Source organism: Cervus elaphus, chromosome 11, assembly GCF_910594005.1.
Source record: "Cervus elaphus chromosome 11, mCerEla1.1, whole genome shotgun sequence".
NCBI lineage: Eukaryota > Metazoa > Chordata > Mammalia > Artiodactyla > Cervidae > Cervus > Cervus elaphus.
This window is the reverse complement of record NC_057825.1, coordinates 18,725,800-18,748,006: the sequence shown is the minus strand read 5'-3', so window position 1 is coordinate 18,748,006 and position 22,207 is coordinate 18,725,800. Positions and strand designations below refer to the sequence as shown.

Here is a 22,207-nt window from a genome sequence, read left to right as displayed (position 1 = left end):
CGGACTGCGCCTGCGCGAGGCTTCGGGGGCGGGCCCAGGTGGGCGGGGTTCAGGGGCCCGGAAGAGCTGGCGCTGGAATTAGAACCGGAGGAGCCGCCGGGGCTCCTCCGGCTGCCCGGGCGGTGGCTGTCTGACGCCTGAGCGCGGACGGCGCGGAGGTGAGAGCCCGGCCGTCGCCGCGCTCAGGCCGAGCGTGGTCAGGAACGCTGGCCCCGAGGGTGGCGCCAGCGGGGAGGGCAGCCGCGCGGGGCGGATGGGTGGTGCCGCAATCTCCGCAGGGACCCGCCTGCCCCGGGCCCCGGGCCCGGAGGGCAGCGCCAGGCGGGCGGCAGGAGCCGCGCAGCGGGCCTGGGCCTGCCCGTGGAGGCAGGGCCCTGGGCCGATCCCTGTCTGGGGTGGGACTGCGGCCCCGGTGACGACGGATGTGGCGTCTGGCTGGGTCCTGTCGGAAGGCGAAGGGGTGCGAGCACCCGCGGCGCTGTTCCCCGCCCCCGGCCCTGATCTGAGCTCAGGGCGACGAAGGGCGGCCGTCTTTTTTTGTGCTGGATCCTGTCGGTTTCTCCGCGCGCTGGAGTTTTCCCCGCAGCGGGTCCGGGCTGGGGCCGTGTCTGTCTGTCTGTTGTCCAGCGCACCAGCACGTGGCAGGCGCTCACGACGGCGACGAATACCTGGGGAGCTGGGTGGGGTCTGCGGGGAGCTTTGGCGGCAGCTCTGCCGAGGTTCCCGATTTGGCCTCAATCGTGTGAGAGTTGGACCCTAAAGAAATCTGAGCGCGGAAGAATTGTTGCTTTTGAACTGTGGAGAAGACTTTTGAGAGTCCCTTGGACTACAAGGAGATCCAACCAGTCCATCCTAAAGGATATCAGTACTGAATATTCATTGGAAGGACTGATGTTGAAGCTGAAACTCCAATCTTTTGGTCACCTGATGCGAAGAACTGACTCATTGGAAAAGACCCTGATGCCTGGAAAGATTGAAGGCGAGAGGAGAAGGGGACAACAGAGGATGAGGTGGTTGAATGGCATCACCGACTTGATGGACATGAGTTTGAGCAAGCTTCAGGTGTTGGTGATGGACAGGGAGACCTGGTGTGCTGCAGTCCATGGGGTCATAAAGAGTCAGACACGACTAAGCGACTGAACCGAACTGATTATTAGCCTTGTGGCCTTGGGCAAGCTGCTTAATAAACTTAGAGCTTTGGCTGCCTCATTTGAAAGGGGCTGTAATATTGCAACCTTGCTGGTCATTAGAGAGGGTCAGAGGTACTGTATATACAGCATAAGGACATATATATATATGTACACACACACACACACACATATATATATATAGCATTTTTTGTTGTTTTTCAGTCTCTTGGTAGTGTCTGACTCTGTTGCAACCCCATGGACTTTGGGCTTCCCAGGTGGTACTAGTGATAAAGAGCCTGCCTGCCAATGCATAAGATGTAAGAGACAGCGGTTCGATCCCTGGGTGGGGAAGATCCCCTGGAGAAGGAAATGGCAACCCACTCCAGTATTCTTACCTGGAGAATCCCATGGATGGAGGCACCAGGCAGGCTACAGTCCTTGGGATCACAAAGAGTCAGACATGACTAAGCTACTGAGTACAGACTGTTAGCCCTCCAGGCTCCTCTGTCCATGGAATTTCCCAGGTAAGAATACTGGAGTGGGTTGCCATTGCTTTCTCCAGGGAATCTTCCCCACCCAGGGATCGATCCCCAGGCTCCTGCATTGGAGGGAGGATTCTTTACTGCTGAGCCACCAGGGAAACACACACACTCATACGTATACATGTAGATACCTCTATGTATATATGTATATGACGCTTAGCCCTGGGCAGCAAATGGTAGGTATTCAGTATGTGGAGCTTGTCATCTGGGTATTATCTCACAAGAAAGTTCTCTAGTTGGCTAGCATGGCCTCTGACAGGCTGTGCCAGGCATCGGGTATACAGAGATGACCTAGCCCTGGTCTTTGATGCACTCACAGTTCTGAGATAGTTACAAGTGGGCAGTAGCTGACTCATGCTAAAATCAAGATGTGGAGGACCATCCTTTAGCCCAGCTTGGAGGCTTTCTAGAAGAGAAGTCTGAACTGAGTCTTGACAGGTGACCGAAGTTAGCGATCAAGTAGAAGGTGAAAGGGTATTGTAGGCAGAGGGAACAGCAGGAGCAACGTGTGGAAACGGAGGATAATGCATGCTGAGAACCTCAGGCAGCTGTGCCATTCTTTACATATTAAGTGATTGTGAAGCTGATTGTGGAAGAGGAGACTGGAGAGGTCGAGGTGAGCCAGGTCATGCAGGACCAACTGTGCTTGTCCTGGCGAACAGCCTTGACTTCAGGCTTTAACTTTGAGGAGCCAGTGAAAGATTTTAAATTGGTTACATAGCATCTGACTTGAGTTTTAAATAAATCATTTTAGCTGGAGCTTGGTGATAGATTTGAAATGGCAAGAAGTCCAGCTGGGACTGATACCAACCAGTGGTCTTAGCCTTCCCTAATCAATAGAAATTGATAAGAGGCCAGTCAAGAAATTCAGGCAAAGCTTGGCCAGAGAGTAGGGGTGTGTCTAGGGGTCAGGCAGGAGGGGTGGCTTTAGGTGTTTTGCCCACCCCTTTGGTGGTGGTCAAATTGCCAACATCCATTGGATCATCAAAAAAACAAGAGAGTTCCAGAAAAACATCTGCTTTATTGACTACTGCAAAGCCTTTGACTGTGGGTCACAACAAACTGTGGAAAATTCTTAAAGAGTTGGGAATACCAGACCACCTTATCTGCCTCCTGATAAATCTGTATGCAGGTCAAGAAGCAACAGTTAGAACCAGCCATGGAACAACAGACTGGTTCCAAATTGGGAAAGGAGTACGTCAAGGTACTCCTTGCTTATTGTCACCTTGCTTATTTAACTTCTATGCAGAGTACATCATGTGAAATGCCGGCTGGATGAAGCACAAGCAGGAATCAAAATTGCCAGGAGAAATATCAGTAACTTCAGATATGCAGATGACACCACCCTTATGGCAGAAAGTGAAGAGGAACTTAAAAGCCTCTTGATGTAAATGAAAGAGGAGAGTGAAAAAGCTGGCTTAAAACTCAACATTCAAAAAACAAAGATCATGGCATTCAGCCCCATCACTTCATGGCCAGTAGATGGGGAAACAGTGGAAACAGCGGCAGACTTTCTCTGCTTGGGCTCCAAAATCACTGCAGAAGGTGACTGCAGCCATGAAATTAAAAGACGCTTGCTCCTTGGAAGGACTGATTTTGAAGTTGAAACTCCAATACTTTGGCCACCTGATGCGAAGAACTGACTTATTTGAAAAGACCCTGATGCTGGGAAAGATTTCAGGCAGTAAGAGAAAGGGACGCAGAGAATGAGATGGTTGGATGGCATCACCAATTCGATGGACATGAGTCTGAGCAAGCTCCAGGAGTTGGAGATGGACAGGAAAGCCTGGCGTGCTGCAGTCCATGGGGTTGCAAAAAGTCGGACACGTCTGATCAACTGAACTGAACTGAACTTGGTGGTGGTGAGTGCAGGAGGCATGTGCAGTACCCTGTTTTTGCTCTTCGGAAGTGGCACTTGGGTTTTTGGTCTTTTTGTGTCTTGTCCAGAATTTGCCCCAACTGCAGGTGTATTGTTATTGAGTTGCTAAATTGTGTTCTACTCTTCGTGACCCCAGTGGATTGCAGCACTCTAGGCTTCCTGTCCTCCATTATCTCTCAGAATTTGCTCAGATTCATGTCCATTGAGTCAGTGATACTATCTTAGTGTCTTCATCCTCTGCTGCTCCCTTCTCCTTTTGCCTTCAATCTTTCCTAGTATCAGTCTTTTCCAATGAGTCAGCTCTTTGCATCAGATTACTAAAGTATTGGAGTTTCAACGTCAGTCCTTCCAGTGAATATTCAGGTTTGATTCCCTTTAGGATTGACTGGTTTGATTTCTTTGCTGTCCAGGAGATTCTCAGGAGTCTTCTCCAGCACCACAATTCAAAAGCATCAATTCTTCGACACTCAGCATTCTTTATGATCTAACTGTCACATCTGTACATGACTACTGGAAAAATCAGAGCTTTGACTATATGGACCTTTGTCTGCAAAGCCATTTCTCTGCTCTTTAATATGCTGTCTAGGTTTGTCATAGCTTTTCCTCCAAGACATTTGTGCATGCATGCACAGTTATTTTTAGTTCCATATAGTTTCTTCATATTTTGTTGCTCAAGGAGGCATTTGTCCAGGTGCAGGCATTGCAGCAAAGGGTCCCAGGACCCAACCTGTCTCAGGACAGGGTCCCTCTCCCTTGAAACATCTCCTGGAGGCTGGTGAATTCCTTAAATTGCATTCCAGACTTTGTGAATTTTTTATGAGTTAAGGATCTATCACTTTAATCAGATAATGAAAAAGTATTTCTGTGTAACCATAGTCTAGAACAATGCAGGCCCTGTTTGATTCATGAATGGTATAATCTACAGATGGTAGAATCAGTGTGTCTTGGGTTTAACTGGATGTGGGGCGGGAGGACAGTGAGGGGTTGGTGGTTTCCCACTTTCTACCAGAAATAATGTAATTTACTGAAAGGGAGAGGAGCAGGTGTGGAGGGGAAGACGGGTTCTGCTTTAGGCATTTCTGCCTTTGATGAGTCTGTGCAACATCCAAGTGGCAGTATCTTTGGCCTTATTTTTATGCATGAATAATTCAGAGACAAGAATGATTTGCTTAATTAAGAACATGCATCAAAATAGTGGCAGATATCAAAGGCTTTCATAAGTGCTTTTCCCCTACAGCTCCTAGACTAATGATGAAAAAAGAAAGTCTTAAGGAGTTGCCAAGGCCTTATAATGTAGTGCCTTTCAAATCATTCTAGTATTCTAGGGGTTTGAATGGATGCTTTGGGAATCCATAATAATACTATCAAACTTTTAAAAATCATTAAAATTGATATATATAGAGAGACTTGAAATGTGCTTAAACGTGCTATACAACAACATTTTAACCCATCAGATTATGGTCCTTTATGCTGCTAGGGTAACCCAGTTTTGGGCAGACTTTGGAATAAGGCACTCTTGCCTTCTCTGACAGAAAAGTATCCTGCAGTGGGGAAGCTCTTGTCGGCAACAAAGTTATCCAACAAGTCACCCACCAAAGCTTTCTCAGTAGTCTCCCTCTTTTTACTCTTAGGTTCTCTCTGTAGCTAGTTCCCTGCCCAGCAGCCAGTCATGTTTCTAAAACAGAAATCTGATCGTACCACCTGACTGCTCTTTGAAACCTTCCAGAGTCTTCCTGTGAAACCCAGAATAAACCCCAACTTCTGTTGTGGCCTGCGAGGTGTTCTGTGGCTCTGTCTCGCCTGCCCCTGTCCCTCCGCCTCCTGTTCTTAGTCGCCCTGGCGTCTCACTGGTCCTCACGTCAAATGGCATCCCTCAGGACCTGTGCACTTGCCATGTCCTCCACTCACGGTGCTTCTCCTCCACGTCGTGTCCGCTCCTGCTTCTCTCAGGTCTTAGCTCTCACCTCCTCAGAACATCTTTTTTTCTGTCTCAAAGAGTCACCCCTTCCTTTGTTCGCTATCTGCTTGACTTGCTTTAGTTCCCCTTAGAGCAATTGTTATTTCCAAATAATGTGTTTGATACTTGGTTTTCACGTTGGTCTGGCTACTCCCTGTAAAAATGAGCTCCCCAGACTTCCCCGGTGGTCCAGGGGTTAGGGCTCCATGCTTCCAGTGCAAGGAGGCACGGGGTTGATTCCTGATGGGGGAACTAAGGTCCCACACGGAAAAAAATGAAATTGATTAAAAATAAATAAAAAAAATAGGTTCCCTGAGGTCAGAGACTTTATCTGTCTTATTCACTGGTGTAGTCCCAGCAGCTGGTAGGTGCTCGCTGGCCACTGAGGAAAGAATGAATGAATGAGTTGGGTGTTCTTGCTACTCCACAAATGAAGCAAAAATATAGAAATAAATTGGATGATGGGGCTGATCAAAATGCTTGGGCTCAGGAGTCAAGTCTAGGGTCAGATGCTTGTGAGTGGACTTGGTGGTGGGGGCAGAGAGGGGAGTATCTCCAGATTCACTGGGAGAAACTGTTAATTGGAGAGGGACATTCACTGATTTATTCATTCTTTTCCTTCATCAGGTACCCTGTTTTTCTGTCAAGAGCTGACCATGTCAGAGTGAAAGGAAGCTATCTTTGCAGACTGCTGTCTGTGGAACCTTTGAAGACGGTAGAATAGCATTCGATTCTGCAGTAAGCAGACCCCTTTTTCCCTCTGTAGAATCAGTCTTTAGTAAACATTTGTTAGTTTCTCGAATTCACACATTCTCCTGAAAGATGGGTGACAGTTCCCTCATCTGTGAAACGTGGATTCTAACCTCCCTTCTGTGAACCCCTTCGGGGGTTCGGTCAGAGCCCAGCAGGATACAGCAGCAGACAGAGCCTCAGAGAACACTTGGAGCAGACTCTGGGTGTCTCCATGCTGTGAGGATTAAGTGAGACAGTGTGAAAGCACTTGAACTATTAAACATTTCTCTGGCCAGTTCATCATTGTTCAAGTATAATATGCTTGCTCCTGTGAAATGGTCAAGGAGAAATAGTTCATTAAAGATCTACATAAGGTTGACTCTGGGATATTTAGGTCACCTCCTTCCTGGCCTTACTGGAATGAGGCGAGAGGTAGCACCTGACATTATCGTCATGTCTGCCTTTCCCTAAACATAGTTTGCGACTTCAAGAAAAATGCACCAAACCCCAGAGGCATCAGTGCTTTCAGTTCTTGGCCCTGCTGTTTACAGAACAGGAAGCGGAGACGGTAACTGATCTCAGAATCTTGGTTGATAAACTAGTATGTCACATATTTTACTAACGTCTGGGCTTGATTAAAGAGAAGGCAGGCACTTGACTATGTTGAGGACTAGATGACAGGTGTCTGGTACTTCTGATTGGTGCTTTTCATACTTCTAGAGATGACAAAAAGTTTCCTACCTTTCAGGTTCACTGGGTTAAAACTTTGTGATTCAAGAAAAGAATAAGAAAATAGTATCCAAATTTTGTGGGTTGGCGGGGAATATTTATGTTTTAGGGAAAAGGAGTATACCACGGAACTGGGAGGAATTGGTGGTTATTATTTAATTTTATTCCTATTATGTGTAAAGAGATTTAAAGTTGCTTCTCTCCATGTATCTAAACAACGCTTGCTCTTACAGAGGAGCCTGTGGATCAAGCTATGGTGGAAGATGTTTCGGAAAGGCAAAAAGCGCCACAGCAGTAGCAGTTCCCAGAGCAGTGAAATCAGTACCAAGAGCAAGGTAGGTGGTGGAGTGGAGGCCGCGGCCAAAACAGTGAGAACTGTTTCTTCTGAGCAATGGTGCGTGAAAGGTACTAAGCATGGCAGACCTGTGATGTTCTTCAAACTGGGGATTTTACATTTTTTTTTTTTTGCACAAGATACATCCTGTTTGATTTAATTTTATTTTGTTTTGGTAGATTTTTCTGATGTCCTTAAATCCACTAATGTAGATGAATTGGGACCTGTGAGAGGTCTCACTGAAACACTGGTCAAGGAAATTGACAGGCAGTCAAGGAACTGGATGTCTTGAATTCTAGGGCTTGAGGTGTGTGCGTGTCATTATAATTCTGTGTCCACGACGGGGAGTGAGTTGGAGAGTGAGGCAGATGTGCTGATTTGAGTGTGCGGGATACTCACAGTCCTGAGTCCTGGCCCACTGGGCCCACTGGACTAGGACTAGAAAACTGAAACTGAAGTCGCTCAGTTGTATCCGACTCTTTGCAACCCCATGGACTGTAGCCTTCCAGGCTCCTCTGTCCAGGGAATTCTTCAGGGCATACTGGAGTGGGTTGCCATTTCCTTCTCCAGGGGATCTTCCCGACCCAGGGATTGAACCCGGGTCTCCTGCATTGCAGGCGGATGCTTTACCATCTGAGCCACCAGGGAAGCCCCCAGGACTCGAAAGCCTTTTTAAAATCATTCTTCACCCTTGTGAGCTCCCAGCTGTGAAAGGTGTCTGTGCCCAGAACCCGGACTGGGCGAGGCAGGGGGCAGGAGAGGAGCCCAGGGCCCAGCACCTCGAGGAGGTGCCTCTCCCCAGCCTGTGGGCAGCGCCCTGGGTGAGGATAGCACACTCAGGGAGGGACACGACACCACTGCCCGGCAGGAATTTCCATCCGGCAGGAGGGCTGAGCTCTCAGCGTGTAGCCAACGGAAACCTGACATTTTCAGAGTCCTGTGCAGTCTGGGAATGGGGTGACTAAGTTTTTCTTTAAGGCGTCTAAACTCCTGAATTTCGTCAAGAACCGCCCCGCTGCTACCTCAGCGTGAGGCCCGCAGGCTTGAACTGGGCCCAGTTTGCTGTTTTCTAGATCAGAAAATGGAGAAGGGGAGATGCATGGACCTGCTGATGGCCGAGTTGGACCAGAGCTCGTGTGCCGATTGCTCAAGGACCTGCTGGCCCGGCAGGGTGGGGGTCCAGGGGGGTGCAGGAAGACCCGTGCCCTGGAGTGAGGTCTTACCCCCAAGTCACGGGGAGTCTCGTGTGGCTTCTCTGCAGGCCTGTGTCCGTTAGACATGTGCTCTAGGATGAAGTAAGCTTCTGCTCTTGTCATTCAGAACCAAGGGAAATAGGCCAGTTTCTCCCTTCCCTTCCTCCTTGCTCAGGGGGTCGCTAGGTTCTGGCCTTCTCCTGCATGCAGGGGTAACTGGAAGCACAAAAGCTCATTCTGTTACTCCCTTCCCAGAAGGCAGCCTGACTCTGTAACAGCATCTTAATTCCAGGTCCCCTTCCTTCACTCTTTGAATATTCAGGTTTCTTCCAGGTTGTCAGAACCACACAAACATGATGATGACCGTCTCTGTGCATACAGCTCTTATTTGAAAGTGAAAGTCGCTCAGTCGTGTCTGATTCTGCGACCCCATGGACTATACAGTCCATGGGATTCTCCAGGCCAGAATACTGGAGGGATAGCCTTTCCCTTCTCCAGGGGAATCTTCCCAATGCAGGGATCGAACTGAGGTCTCCCGCATTGCAGGTGGATTCTTTACCAGCTGACCCACAGGGGAAACTCAACGTGATGATGACCCTTTCTGTGCACATAGCTCTGCTCTTGTTTGAGATTCCCAGAAATGCAATTATTAAGAAAGGGAAGAAATAAAACTGAAGACTGGATACATTTTTACATTGATTTTGATTCACTTCTTAAACACCTAAAAATTTGACTGCACTTTTAAAATTTAATTTGATTTGAAGTATAAAAAAGTGATTTTTTTTTTTTCTTTTTGGCCGAGCCATGCAGCTTGCGGGATCTTAGTTCCCCAACCAGGGATCAAATCTTGGCCCCAGGGTAAAAGTGCTGAGTCCTAACCCCTGGCCCACCAGGGAATTCCCAAAAAGTGATTATTATTTTTTTAATCAAAGGTTTTTACTGTTATTTCTAAAAAATTAAGCATACTGAGAATATGATACTGTAGAACAAACTACATTGACACGTATGATTCTTTGAATTTTGCTGAACAGTTTCGTTGGTTTTTCTTTGTAATTCACATCACAGTTATTCTCTGGTCTGCCACTTCACCTGTGTTTACCTGCTGGGGCCAGGTAGTAGTTGGAGGCATTGTGATACTGGGGTGAGGGTCAGGAGACGTGGGGTTGAGGTCTGGGGTGACTAGACGTAACCTTGGGCAAATCACTTCACCGCTCTGCATCTCTCCACTCCCTGCCTGCATTCTGCACAGAGTTCTTCTTGGGTTCTGTGGAAATAATATGAAAGTGAAGTATAGATTTTCACATGCAATGTGAAATCTCAAGTCTCAATACGATGTAAATATCAACTATCTTATGAGGCTATAAAGGTAATGGCTTTAATTTTAAAAAGTGTTGATCCCAGACTTGTGTTATGGGAAGAGCAATTGGGATTTTTTTTTTTTTTTTTTTTAAGTTTGCTATGGAATTTGTCTTCAAAAGAATCTGTCATAGTTGATCTGCATGAATAACTGACCTGATTTTATATGTGTTAATTCAGTGATAGTAAATAAGTCATTTGAATGTTTGGTAGAGAATTTGAAAGAAAATAGTGCTTCTAATTATGTTTAAAATGTTTGTGTTTGTTTGTTTGATTGTTATTTCTCAGTCTGTAGACTCCAGCCTTGGGGGGCTCTCACGGTCCAGCACTGTGGCAAGCCTTGACACCGATTCCACCAAGAGCTCAGGTATGGACAGAGGTGGGATCATTTATCATCTCGGGCTTTTAACTGAAGTTCACATGGTTTTACCAGAGTGGACAATGAGTTCTTGACTATTTGGGGTTTTCTTTCTCTGCTCTGTCATTTTTGACAAGAGTTCAGAAATGGTCCAGGATCTGGTGGAAGGTGGGTTGCAGTGAGGAATGGGTGGTGAAAGCCACAGGAGCAAACTGCTTGTTAATGGTTGTGGAGCAAAATTATGTGTGGCTACATGGTGGTGACAGTTTAGAAGTATTAGAATAGCTTTGTTAAGAAGTGGGCTGGCGGAGGGCAAATTATTTTGGAGTTACATTGTTCGCAGGGGGTAGGACAATGTCCTACTGATTAAAAAGACTAAGGAGCCTTGTACCCAGAGATGTACCAGCTGGTTAACATCAGGAGCACACGGTTATAAGCAGGGGTCTGTCACTGGCCCTTGGAAACATTTATGCAGCCTCCTGAAAGGAGTATCTCTCTATAGAAATCAAAGGTGGCTTCCGACCCACCTGTTAGCTGATGTCTAATTGGAAACCGACTACATTCATTTTGTTATACAAAATCCTTCTACTTTTGGGATCACAAACAACTGAGTCCATGCAAGGTGGTGAGAGTAGGAGAGGTGGAAAAGGGGATATGGTGGCATAAGGTCTATTGTCTTTACTTCCAGATGCTTTGAAATATTAAAAATGTGGGCATCTTTGTATTACATAAACATGATCTAAGAGTGACCACATAGTATTGCCTTACTATGTCAGATGTTGTAAATCCTTTGTGGTACCTTGTCCTGGCTGGCCTTTATGGCACATGGAGTTCTTCACCTGTTACCATCTGGTCCCGTCTGGCATTACTCCATCTACACTGGGGGAAAGAAAGCCTGGTCTTTTCTGGCTGAATGGGAGAGATAGACCAGGTTTCCTGAGTCAGGAAAGAAATTCACATGGGAAAGTGGGAGAAGAAACCAAAAAAAATAATCAAATGTCATATGCATTATAAAGGTATTGTCAAGTTGACATTTTAGTTTTCTTCTTTTTGAAGAAGTGAAGGCTATTAATACTTAATTTATTCCTACTGAGATCGTACATATTTAGTACATTGTGAGTCACTGAGGAAAACGTTAGTGAAAATTCAAGTTCTTTCCCATTGCATCAAAAAGTTTGCATTTAAAAATTTTTAATTTTTTATTAAAGGTTTAGTTCTAATGATAGTTGATTTCCTGTATGGGGAGGGGTTAAAGATACCCTGTAATGTAGCTGTTTCTTTTGAAGTCTTATGATTTTTCTTTTACCTTTAGGACAAAGCAACAACAATTCAGACACCTGTGCAGAATTTCGAATAAAGTATGTTGGTGCCATTGAGAAACTGAAACTCTCAGAGGGGAAAAGTCTCGAAGGGCCACTGGACCTGATAAATTATATAGATGTTGCTCAGGTAAAAAAAAAAAAAGTTCTATTTTCTCAGATTCTGGGGTGAATTTGTGGCTTTGGACAGAGACAACACTCTTCCAGTCTCTTCACTGCTTCTCCTGAAGCCACGCTTTTATCACTGTTAAGATGTCACCGAGTGCTGTGGTCAGAGGAGGGACCCCGGGACTGAGTCACAGAGGAACACAGGGACTTGGTTCCTTCCTTCAAACGGTGGTTTTTTACTCTTTCTGGGGCTGACTGAGGGCGTCTCTTTGTTTAAACGGGGAGCTGAGCGCAGTGAGTGAGTGCACACCACAGGCTTAGCTTTAGAACACTCTGGCAAATCTTAACTGTGGCTCCATGAACTATTTTCAGTTATTCGAATGAGCAATCTCATTCATGGTGTTGAACTCCCATCTCTCTCTATTCATACGCTGTCTCCAACAAGGATTGAGGTGAGGTGGGTTTTGAAAATATATCCCAGTCGAGAAAATAAAAGAATAAATTCATCACAAAGGAAAATTTAGAGTGAAAATGAAGACAAAGGTGTAAGGTTTGTGCATAAAGTATTGTGAGGTCGGTACTCTTTATCAGTGAAGGGAGTGGATGAGCTGGAATACTGAACACTGTCCACAGTCAGTTGCTCCCCGAGTCTCTAGAAGATGGAACTGCCCATCTTTGTGTTCATGAACAAAGGGATATTACTGCAATGGGAAGGTTCCCTTACCAAATTTGTAGAGTGTTGGTCACTTTTAAGATCATGTGGTCTCTTAATGCATGGAGGCGAGCTTGTTTCATATGACGTTTCATGTCCTCCTAAAGAAAGTCTCCTCTGTCTAAGAAGGAATCAGCCAGTCTAGTCCGCCGTTGACGAGGCAACTAACACGATTATCCCAGCATTTTACTTTGGAATCTATACAGTCATTCCAACATCGTGCAAGCAACAACTAATAGTCTCCTGAAAGTTTTCTAATACTGCTCCCCCCGCCCCCCACAAGTATGCTAGGATTATTTTCACACCGACGGGCTGCTGTCTCTCACAGCACTGTAAACTTGGGCTTGTCAGAACTCCTAAACTGTAGCATTGCATGGATTCTTGGAGTTGCCTTACCCTGTGTGAGAGGTGATAGGCATGAGGGTAAGCTTGCATGTGAGGACCCAAGAACTAGGGTAGGTGGACACTGCTCATGACTGTAATTTCTTCAGTGCAGGCAAACGGTTCCACAAAAACGTTGACCGTGTGGAACATCTGCTGATGGTTGACAGTATCGTTTTTATTTTAGAGAAGACAAGTCAGGCACACTAAGCAGATAAAATGTGATAATCTGCTAGGAAAACCATCAGGCATTATCTGCTGTCCTCCTTGTTTCTGAAGAGTTCAAAATACTGATGGATGTTTTCAAGAGCCAAAAAACCATTTGTCAAGCTGTGTTTATTCGCCCACAGCCCTGGGACACTGGGATAGCCAGACATATTGACACCTGGGTAGGATATAAACCGGTTGAGAATGGTTCCTACAGTGTGTTTCCTATTTAACGTGCTGACATTACAGTAAACTTTGAATAAGGAGCCTTACATTTTTCTAGTGTAAATATATAAGCCCCACTGGTATCTGTGAGGAGTGTCAGTTTGCAAACAAGAACCATGGGGCACATGGATCTGAGTTCTGGTCAAATTTGTGGACTTCTTACTGGAAAAAAAAAAAAAAGTGAGGGGTATTTCTAATGCCTCTTTGGAGAGAAGAGGGCTGTACCCCCACATTCTTTAAAGGGTTTGGGTTTGCGATGGCCAGATGCTAAAAGTGACTAATCAGAATCAAGAATGAAACATAATTTTTTAAAATGTAATTTATTTTTACTTTAAAGCAAGATGGAAAGTTGCCCTTCGTTCCACTGGAGGAAGAATTTATTATGGGAGTTTCCAAGTACGGTATAAAAGTGTCCACATCAGATCAGTATGTAAGTAATTTAATTAAAGGAGAAAATGGGTTTGGGGAATTCAGACCAGGAATGGCCTTTTTGTAGTTAGATCTGCCCCTGTTTGCAGAGTGGTTGGTTTTTCGTCATTCCTGGCAGCTGGCCTGGAAAGTGACCAGTTTCCTAGGGTAAATGATTAGAGGCTTTTGCTTCTGTGTCGGGCCCAAGCCAGGGCCTCCCAGGTGGTGCTAGTGGCCAAGAACCCACCTGCCAATACAGGAGATGTAAGACACGAGGGTTTGATCCCTGGGTCGGGAAGATCCCTTGGAGGAAGGCTTGGCAACCCGCTCCAGTACTCTTGCCAGGAGACTTCTATGGACAGAGGAGCCTGGCTGTAGTCTGTAGGGTCTCAAAGAGTCAGACACAACTGAAGCAGTTTGGCAAAGCACAGGGCCCAAGCCCCCTACCACCCCACACCCACGGCTGGTCTGTCATGCATTTTCAGCTTAGGACCCCACACCAATTCAGAGCAGCTGTCAGCTGGGTGTAGAAAACAGGGCCGTGAATTTAGATTGTCTCAGTCTTCCTAGAACTTACATAGGAAGGCATGATTCTAAAGGCAAATTGGCCCCTAACCAAGTTCACCGGAAGGTCCCTTTTGGTGAAAAACCTGTAAAAACTATGTTCAGCCAGATAGATCCATGGATGGGTATGTTCTGTTTAAAGCCTCACGGTAAATTCTGCCCTGGAAAATGTGGACATGTGAAGAAATAGCATGGTCCTTCTTCCCCTGACCTCTGCAGGACGTTCTGCATCGGCACGCTCTGTATTTAATCATCCGGATGGTGTGTTACGACGATGGTCTTGGGGCAGGAAAGAGTTTACTGGCTCTGAAGACCACAGATGCAAGCAACCAAGAATACAGCCTGTGGGTTTACCAGTGCAACAGCCTGGTAAGGTTTTCAGTCTCTTTGGTTACAGGTCTCATTCATCAAACCAAGTGGTAAAACCAGATTATTTAGATTTTTCAAAGGCAGAAGAGATGCTGTCTGCCACGTTGTCTGATACCTGGCATAACAGGGGAATGCGTGTACCAGACGGCAGGTCAGCCAGCGGACCAGCCTACTGCAGGCTGTGAGCTGTTAGCCCAGAAGCAGCACGTGCCTCATGAGTGAATGCAAAGCAGGTGAGCGGAAGGGGGGTGTCCTCCACGGGCAGCCCCGCTTTCCTGCACCTCGTGGTCCTGACTCGTGAGGGTCCCTCCCAATGGCTGCGGTCCTGTGTTACCGAGTGCAGTTACTAAAGGGGCCCAGGAAGTGGTGACCCAGGCAGGCCGTGTCCTGGACATCCCCACACTAGCGGTGTGTAGGTTTAGGACAGGCGTTAGGAGGGTCTGATCTAGTTGGGGAACAGACTTACTAATTCTTTTATGTATCTTTTCACTTAATGTAGGAACAAGCACAAGCAATCTGCAAAGTTTTATCCACTGCTTTCGACTCTGTATTGACTTCTGAGAAACCTTGAATTCTGCAAGGGGGAAGTAAGCTTCATGTGCAAATTCAGCTGTTTTCTCAATAGTTTCTGTTTCCAGTCTTCAGTGTTGAACTGTTACGGAAATATGAGCAATCTTTTGCTCTCGATTTTCTGAAGAAAATGCAGTGTATAAAATACCAGTCATTTGTTTTTCTAGTAAAATGTGTCTTATTTAACAGCGAATTAACTCATTGAAGTTACCTACCTACTGGGACTAAAAGAGCAACGTCATTTGTCGCTTTTAGACACAAATAAGCCTGATAACTTTTATGTGTCACAGAAGCACCCTAGGTGAGTAAGGAACATGGAGAACTTTCTGAGGAAGACCCAGGCCATCTGTCCTGCAGCATTGGCTGGCGATGCAGTCTCACCAGCTCGGAGCTCTAATCAGGCAGAGGTCTGGTCCAGGGACCCACGAATCATGCTGGTTTGCAACAGTGATGCTGTCAAAAGTCACAAAAAGGGAAACTTTAAAAGGTGTGTTGTCAGGATAACTTGTTAGCAAACCACAATATAAACCACAGTAATTATCTTTGAAAACCCTCAGAGATTACTGATCATGTTAGAAGCCCTACACTGTTAAGAATTTCATGTTCAGTAGACTAGTGTATTTTTTTTAAAAAGTCTTTTTATATACAGTGCTTTACTAAAGACTAAAGGGGGCTTCCCAGGTGGTGCTAGTGGTAAAGAACTTGCCTGCCAATTCAGGAGACGAAAGAGACGTGGTAGTTCGATCCCTGGGTTGGGAAGATCCCCTTGAGGAGGGCATGGCAACCCATTCCAGTATTCTTGTCTGGAAAATTCTATGGACAGAGGAGCCTGGTGAGCTACAGTCCATGGGGTTGCAAAGAGTCAGACATTACTGAAGCAACTGAACACTCAAAAGATTAAAAACATGAAAAACACCATGTCCATTTAAAAGTATTTTATTTTTTTCCAGTCAGATGACTAGTTAACAAGAAGAGTAAACTTATTAAACATGCTCTAATTAGGACAATGAAAATAACTGATTTAGGTTATACAATATATACAGTTGCGCTGCAACTAGACGGAAATAATCGAGCGAATGAATTGAATATCATACATCTCAGATAGCATCCAGGCTGCAGTCGTGGTTCCCACCCTTCACAAATCACACGCTAACCATTAGTCCGTGGACAGATTTCTGAGTTGCCATCCCTAGAGGTCAGACCTGATGGAGGATGGCATGCCAAATGCCAGAATCCTGCAGCTGAGGTCACAAAACGTAAACTTTAAATATAAATAGATTATCTACAGTGTTTTCCTTTTTCTCAGTTGCTTTTTTTTAATTTGCAAAGAGCAAATAACTAGGAAAGGACATCATTAGTAGGGAAGTTAATATAATTTCTCCTCCGGCAAGAGTAATATTAATTACCGCACAATAGCACCACCAAATTGTAGACTGGGAAAATATTTCCTAGATATTTATGTATGTACCAGTGAACCTGATATATCAGTTTGGGACTGGTGTTCCAATGTTGATATGGATCAACATTAATTCCTTATATAGCTGGCACCAAGTAGGCAAAAGGCTGATTGATTATAAGGTATGGATGTGGGAGGGCTGTGCTAAAATATACATATGAAGTGCACTGTGCAAAACATCTGTTTATGTTCTTCAATCTATGAGAGAATTAACTAATGAAGGGTTCAAAAACAGAAACGAACAATTAGTGAAAACAGATGTAGTGCTTAAAAAAAAAAAGAAATAAAGACTTTAATTACAGATCTAACACATTTTTACCCGGAACTTTGAAAGGTAAAAAACGCAATTGCCATACAACATCATAAAACATTCCAGTTTGTTCTGTCTTCCTTTATAATATCAGTGGGAAAAAAAAAAAAAACAATGAAATTTAAAAAAAAAAAAAAAAGCTCTACACTCAACAAGAGTCTTGCATAATAAAGACAGGCTGCTTCAATCAAATGTACCATCATGACATGCAGAAACAGCATTGTCACCTTGCTTTCCAAGCCTATCCTTAAATTTACCGCTTTTGGTAAAAATCTAAGTGGGCATTATATGCCTATTTATTCTCAGAGAGCGCCAAATTTTTCAACATACCTACTCTGAATCTTACACCCACCATGACTAAGTAGAGGTATGATAGTCAAGTTCATTAAACCTAATGAGTTTTTATTTTATTGTATACAACCTAACCCCCACCCCCCTGCCTCTAGTAGCTTAAGTTTAAGAATGATATGATGGACTTCAACAGGAAGTCCGGATGTCTGGGGTTATTTTATTACCTGGAACCTACAGATTTCTGATATGTTCGTGATTACAAACAAGTGGACAGATTAAATTGCAAGACAGTGTAACTACCATTCCTGTTGGTATATTCTATGAAGACAAGACACTAAATCGAGGAAACATTCTCTCGAGCTAGAAGGGAAGGCAGCGGTACACTCGGCAGGAAACAGCTAGGACTCAGTGACGGTACTCTGGCTGCAACCAGGGGGCTCGAGAAAGCGAATCCCAGGACACCTAAAGCATATAAACTAGCTTGAAGAACCGTGTTGCAATCCGTCATCTTTAGTTTTCAACCGAATTCAGGAAATGCAGTTTTATACAATCTGGAGCTGACGTATGCTGTAGCAAACCATCCCTAGTTGGCTTAGGTAGGCTTGTTCACAATAGTTTACACACTCATGCAGGATACAATGACGGCTGTAACCTCACACACCAGGTGCTGGAAAATACAACGCTTACGTATACACTCCCAAGTTGCTTTAAATAAATGTTGGGTCGATTTCAAAGGAAATCTTTCAAGGTTTTTTTTTTTTTTTTTTAAGTCTTTAAAGGTGAACTGAAGCATTTTATCTAGAAAGTGCAGATTAGCTGCAGAATTGGAAAGCAAAAGTTTACCGGCTTCCTAAAAAGAATAACTGTGCTAAAGGTCACCGACTAAAGAAATGGGCCAAGAAAAGGACGCATTTCTTCCCAACAGTCCAAACTACTTTGAGGTTCAGCTAATGCTGTAGATTCAGGCTTGATTATGTAGTTAAAATCACTTTTCAGGAAAAAAAAAAAATCACTTTTCAGTCCACCTCTTAGGAAATTGAGTTTTTCCTAATAAAAGTATAGCAATGTTTCATGAAAAACACAAAATATAAAACAATTCATTGATATATATATAAATTGCCTTTTGAGTTTATAAAGCAGAACAGTGGCATTAGAGAAAGTGGGTAGGGTACAAGTCATGAGACAGGTTATCTGGCAAGAGTACTGGTACCAAAATGAAACAGGACATGACTTTTAAAAGAAGTGTTTTCTTCAGTAGCAATTCAGTCAGCAATAAAGTGCACAAAAGACACGGGAAATGCGCCCTTGCGACTCGGATCTCCGTCAATGTGGCCGATCTGAAACGAGTACAAGGTTAGGTGGTTATAAAAATTCCAAATGCTGGAAACTCTGAAGGGCATTTTAGCATTTGGAGGGGAGAAAAAAAACAAAACTGTCCGGAAGAACTTCTTCTGGGAAAGAATTACTTGGGTAAAACATCTAAGCTGTTTTTTCTTCCACTCACATTTCAAACCATCCCTGCCTACTACTCGGAACTCCTGTTCAAGGCCAGTCGGTGCCCTCAAAGACGCCCCCACTACAGTCCTGGCAGTCTTGGGGGGCACATAGGACAGGATCTGACCACCACCCCGATCTGTGTTTTTGTTTTTTCAATAGACAAAGGGACTGAATGTCAGAAGTTTGTGAGCTTCAAAGTCACAGAAAGGGGCAAACACGAGGGAGTCCTATTTAAATGTAGGCAAGCATTTATGAGACTTCAGTAAATCATTCACTTTTGCTCTGGGAAAATTATGTAAGTTCTATATCAAGTCTGATCTCAATGATGTAAATTAGGTAAGTAAAAGTCTAAAAGAAAAGCACCAAAATGTAAATTTTTTTTTTTTTAATGAGGAGCCCTGGAGATTAGGGGCAGCATTTCTGCACTTGATACGTTTTTTAAAAAAATATACAGAAAAACTGAAGAGGTATCTTATTCTTTTTGGCCATGCCATGCGACTTGCAGGATATTAGTTCCCTGACCAGGGATTGAACCAGGGGCCACGGCAGTGAAAAACACCAAGTTCTACCCACTAGGCCACCAGGGAACACCATGCCGTATATTTCTATTAAAAAAAGGCTGAGGCTGGCTGTGACTTCAGGTTTCCACTGTCAACTCACTGGGCTTCCCTGGTGGCTCAGCAGAAGAAGAACCTGCCTGCCAAAGCAGGGGATGGAAGAGACCCAGGTGCGATCCCTGGGTCGGGATGATCCCCTGGAGAAGGAAATGACAACCCACTCCTGTATTCTTGCCTGGGAAATCCCATGGACAGAGGAGCCTGGTGGGCTTCAGTCCATGGGGTCGCAGAGAGTCAGACACGACTTAGCAACTAACTAAGTACACATCCACTGCTGGTCAGAATCTAAAGTTTAAAAAGCACTAATCTGTCGTTGCACTGTGGAGGAGGCAGCAGCCCGAGACTCCCAAGGCCACGTCCTCCTTGCAGACCCTCAGGTGCGCTCTGGAAACTGCAGCCCACATGGCCTGCCCACCCGAGGGGGGACCCCTCGGAAGTGGGGAGAAACAGAAAGGACAGCTGAGGATGCTCAGGGCAGGGCAGCCTCACCTGGGGAAAGACCCCCCCAGGCCCAGACTCACCCACCACTCCTGGTCCTCCTCGCCATCCACGATGATCACGTCCCCCTCGGAGAACGTCAGCTCGTCAGGGTTGTCGGCCACACAGTTGTACAGGGCTTTGACCCGCTTGGGCTTCAGCTTGGTCTGTGTTAAGAAGGGGGCTCAGGGCTCAGTGTGTGGGGAGACACGCCTGCTCAGGGGACAACCGGGCCACTTTGCTTCCAACGGGTCCCCGGGGCCTGCAAGCCTACAGGCCTGCGCACCCACCAGGGTCAACTTGGGGAGGCTCAGTGCAGCTTGGGGCAGGGGGACTTCCTGGAGGAGGCCAACCCAGGGAAGAGAGTGGCAGTCCGGTGCCTGGTGTGCAGACAGGGGTTGGTCCTAGAGCCAGCCCGTCAGCTGTGAGCTCTGGGCCATGTCCGGCTTAGATCTGAGCCCTTGGAGGATAACCCGCACACTCCCGGCCAGAGCAGAGAGGCAGAAAAGAAGGGGCTCGTCCACTCACCGTCTGGGACTTCCTGGGCATGGGCGCAGGGGGCTGCATGACCATGGCATTGGACAGAGGACCCAGAGCTTCTGTTCCAGAGAGGTCCACTGCTTTAGGGCCAAAATGAGTCAACTTCACAATATGCCCCCTCAGCCATCACCACGAGACAACGTAAAAGCCATTGTGTCAGATTCACAAGGCAGGTTTCCTGAGGTTTTTCTAATCATTGACAGAAAATCCCCTGAAGGCCAAAGAAACTTGTGACTTCCCTGCGGCCTTTGTACATTGTGCCGGCCTGCAGCTGTCATTGTGGGGCAGACGCTATAACCTCCTCCACTGACCACCTCCCCCATCCCCTGCCGGGCTCCCCACCGGCCCCCAGTGGCAGAAGGGGAGTGGAATGTGGGGTATGGTACCGGGCAGCCCCGGGAACAGGGGCACCAGGGCTCTGCGGGGGGCAGGGTGGCTGCCCTGCCCTGGACAGGACAGCTGGGCCAGGAGACAGGGCTGACCGCGACGGGACACATCCCCCACTCTGCCCTCACAGACCAGTTCACGTGAAATAATTACCAGGTCCTCTCGGCTGGCCTTTGTTAATCAGTGGGCTTGACTTGTCAGGCCTACGAAGAAGGGGAAATAGTGTCACTGGTACATGCGTGCATGCTAAGTTGCTCAGTCGTGTCCAACTCTGGGCGACCCCACAGACTGTAACCCACCACACTCCTCTGTCCATGGGATTCTCCAGCCAGAATACTGGAGTGGGTTGCCATGCCCTTCTCCAGGGGAACTTCCTGACCCAGGGATCGAACCCGCGTCTCTTACGTCTCCTGCATTGGCAGGCAGGTTCTTGCCCATGACTGGGCAGCCTAGAGTCACTGGTACAGTAGGCCCAAAAGGCACGTGACCACCCTACCTCACTCCCTGTTCTACAGGACCTGTCCGTGTTCAAACTGAAAACGGGCAAGCTAATTTTATCAACTGCCATCCAAGTTAATTCTTTTTCTCTTGGAAAAAGAGAAAGAGGCCCAGAGGACAGCGCCAGCCCTCAGGGGTTCCTTTTTCCAAAACTAGGCTCCTCCCCGGACGCCCCTGTCCTGTGTGAGCCTGCGGCCGACACCCCGGGTCTGGGCAGGAAGCTGGGCGCTGAGAACCAGCTCTGCCTCCGACGTTCCCGTCCCACGTGGCCCAGGTCTCCTCCGGTGGCAGGTGGGGCTGGATCAATCCGCAGGCCCTGGGGGCTCTGCCAGGACTGTCTGGGCCCCACTGGCCCGTGTCGTCCTCTGTACCATGACCCCTGCTGCCTGTAACCCTCTTGAGACTGACCATGGCTCGGCTCCCCTCAGGACCGAGGGGCCAAGTGAAAGCTTATCTTTATTTCTACGTTTGACTACCAGAAAACACGCTCCGTTCAGGCAATAGACCAGAAGTCTGTTCTGTAAGGAACCTGCGGTGTCCAATACCAGGGCCACCCAGGGAGACTGCTCTATACAGCAAGACCCAGGCCAGCAGCTCCTCTGTGCATCCGGGTGCAGTCTGCCAGCTTCTAGTGCTGCAACTGAAGGGGCAACTTAGTGACAGGGAAGACCACACCTACGGGAAACATCTATGACATAACAGAAGTCAGAACGGAAAGAATCGTGGAAGAGATGAGAGAAAATGAGTCTGTGAAACCAATAGGATACTATTAACATGAACATTATATGATCACAAAAAAGCTGAGAAAATCTCCCAGAAAGCTGACTGTAAAAAGCAAGCAAGCGAGCAAGCAAGCAGGGAAACAACGCCGGAATGGAGAACCAGAAGGGGGCTGGGAGCTGGCCCCTCTGCAGTGCAGCTGCACTTCCAGCCCCTGCCTCTAGATGGGGCCACGGGACTGGCCTGAGCGAGAGCATCACTCAGGCCCCAGGGGTTTGCTAGCCCTCCCAGTTTCTCCTGCAGAATTAAGCCTCAGTCAGTTCAGTTGCTCAGCTGTGTCT

At 46.4% G+C, this 22,207-nt stretch overlaps 2 protein-coding genes across 6 annotated transcripts in view; one reads left to right on the top strand and one right to left on the bottom strand.

The window, feature by feature from the left end:
* Positions 1 to 5: 5 nt before the first annotated feature.
* ITGB1BP1 (integrin subunit beta 1 binding protein 1) lies at positions 6 to 15,245 on the top strand. 2 transcript variants are annotated; one of them, XM_043917034.1, is made up of 8 exons: positions 6 to 158; positions 6,136 to 6,246; positions 7,203 to 7,304; positions 10,141 to 10,219; positions 11,523 to 11,659; positions 13,500 to 13,592; positions 14,354 to 14,503; positions 15,003 to 15,245. In XM_043917034.1, the coding sequence occupies exons 3-8, from the start codon at positions 7,233 to 7,235 to the stop codon at positions 15,072 to 15,074; spliced, it is 603 nt and encodes a 200-aa protein (XP_043772969.1). In that variant the 5' UTR covers positions 6 to 158; positions 6,136 to 6,246; positions 7,203 to 7,232; the 3' UTR covers positions 15,075 to 15,245. The 2 variants fall into 2 exon arrangements, with proteins under 2 accessions (XP_043772969.1, XP_043772970.1); XM_043917035.1 differs by lacking the exon at positions 6,136 to 6,246 and having other exon boundaries at positions 39 to 158.
* A 748-nt stretch (positions 15,246 to 15,993) lies between these two features.
* ASAP2 (ArfGAP with SH3 domain, ankyrin repeat and PH domain 2) overlaps positions 15,994 to 22,207 on the bottom strand; it is a 153,617-nt gene continuing 147,403 nt past the window's right edge. For 2 of the 4 annotated variants that reach the window (XM_043917026.1, XM_043917029.1), the window contains 4 exons: positions 20,802 to 20,851; positions 20,250 to 20,341; positions 19,766 to 19,888; positions 15,994 to 18,467 (listed from right to left, as the gene is read on the bottom strand). In XM_043917026.1, the coding sequence (XP_043772961.1) occupies positions 18,393 to 18,467; positions 19,766 to 19,888; positions 20,250 to 20,341; positions 20,802 to 20,851 (340 nt within the window). In that variant the 3' untranslated portion in view covers positions 15,994 to 18,392. The other 2 variants (XM_043917025.1, XM_043917027.1) reach the window with 1 other exon arrangement.

Bases quoted from the DNA above. Each gene is read 5' to 3' on its own strand.
- ITGB1BP1 (XM_043917034.1), top strand. From the start codon at position 7,233: ATGTTTCGGAAAGGCAAAAAGCGCCACAGCAGTAGCAGTTCCCAGAGC. The intron at 10,220-11,522 runs GTATGGACAGAG...TTTTACCTTTAG, and splicing joins CGATTCCACCAAGAGCTCAG to GACAAAGCAACAACAATTCA. The intron at 11,660-13,499 runs GTAAAAAAAAAA...TTTACTTTAAAG, and splicing joins ATTATATAGATGTTGCTCAG to CAAGATGGAAAGTTGCCCTT.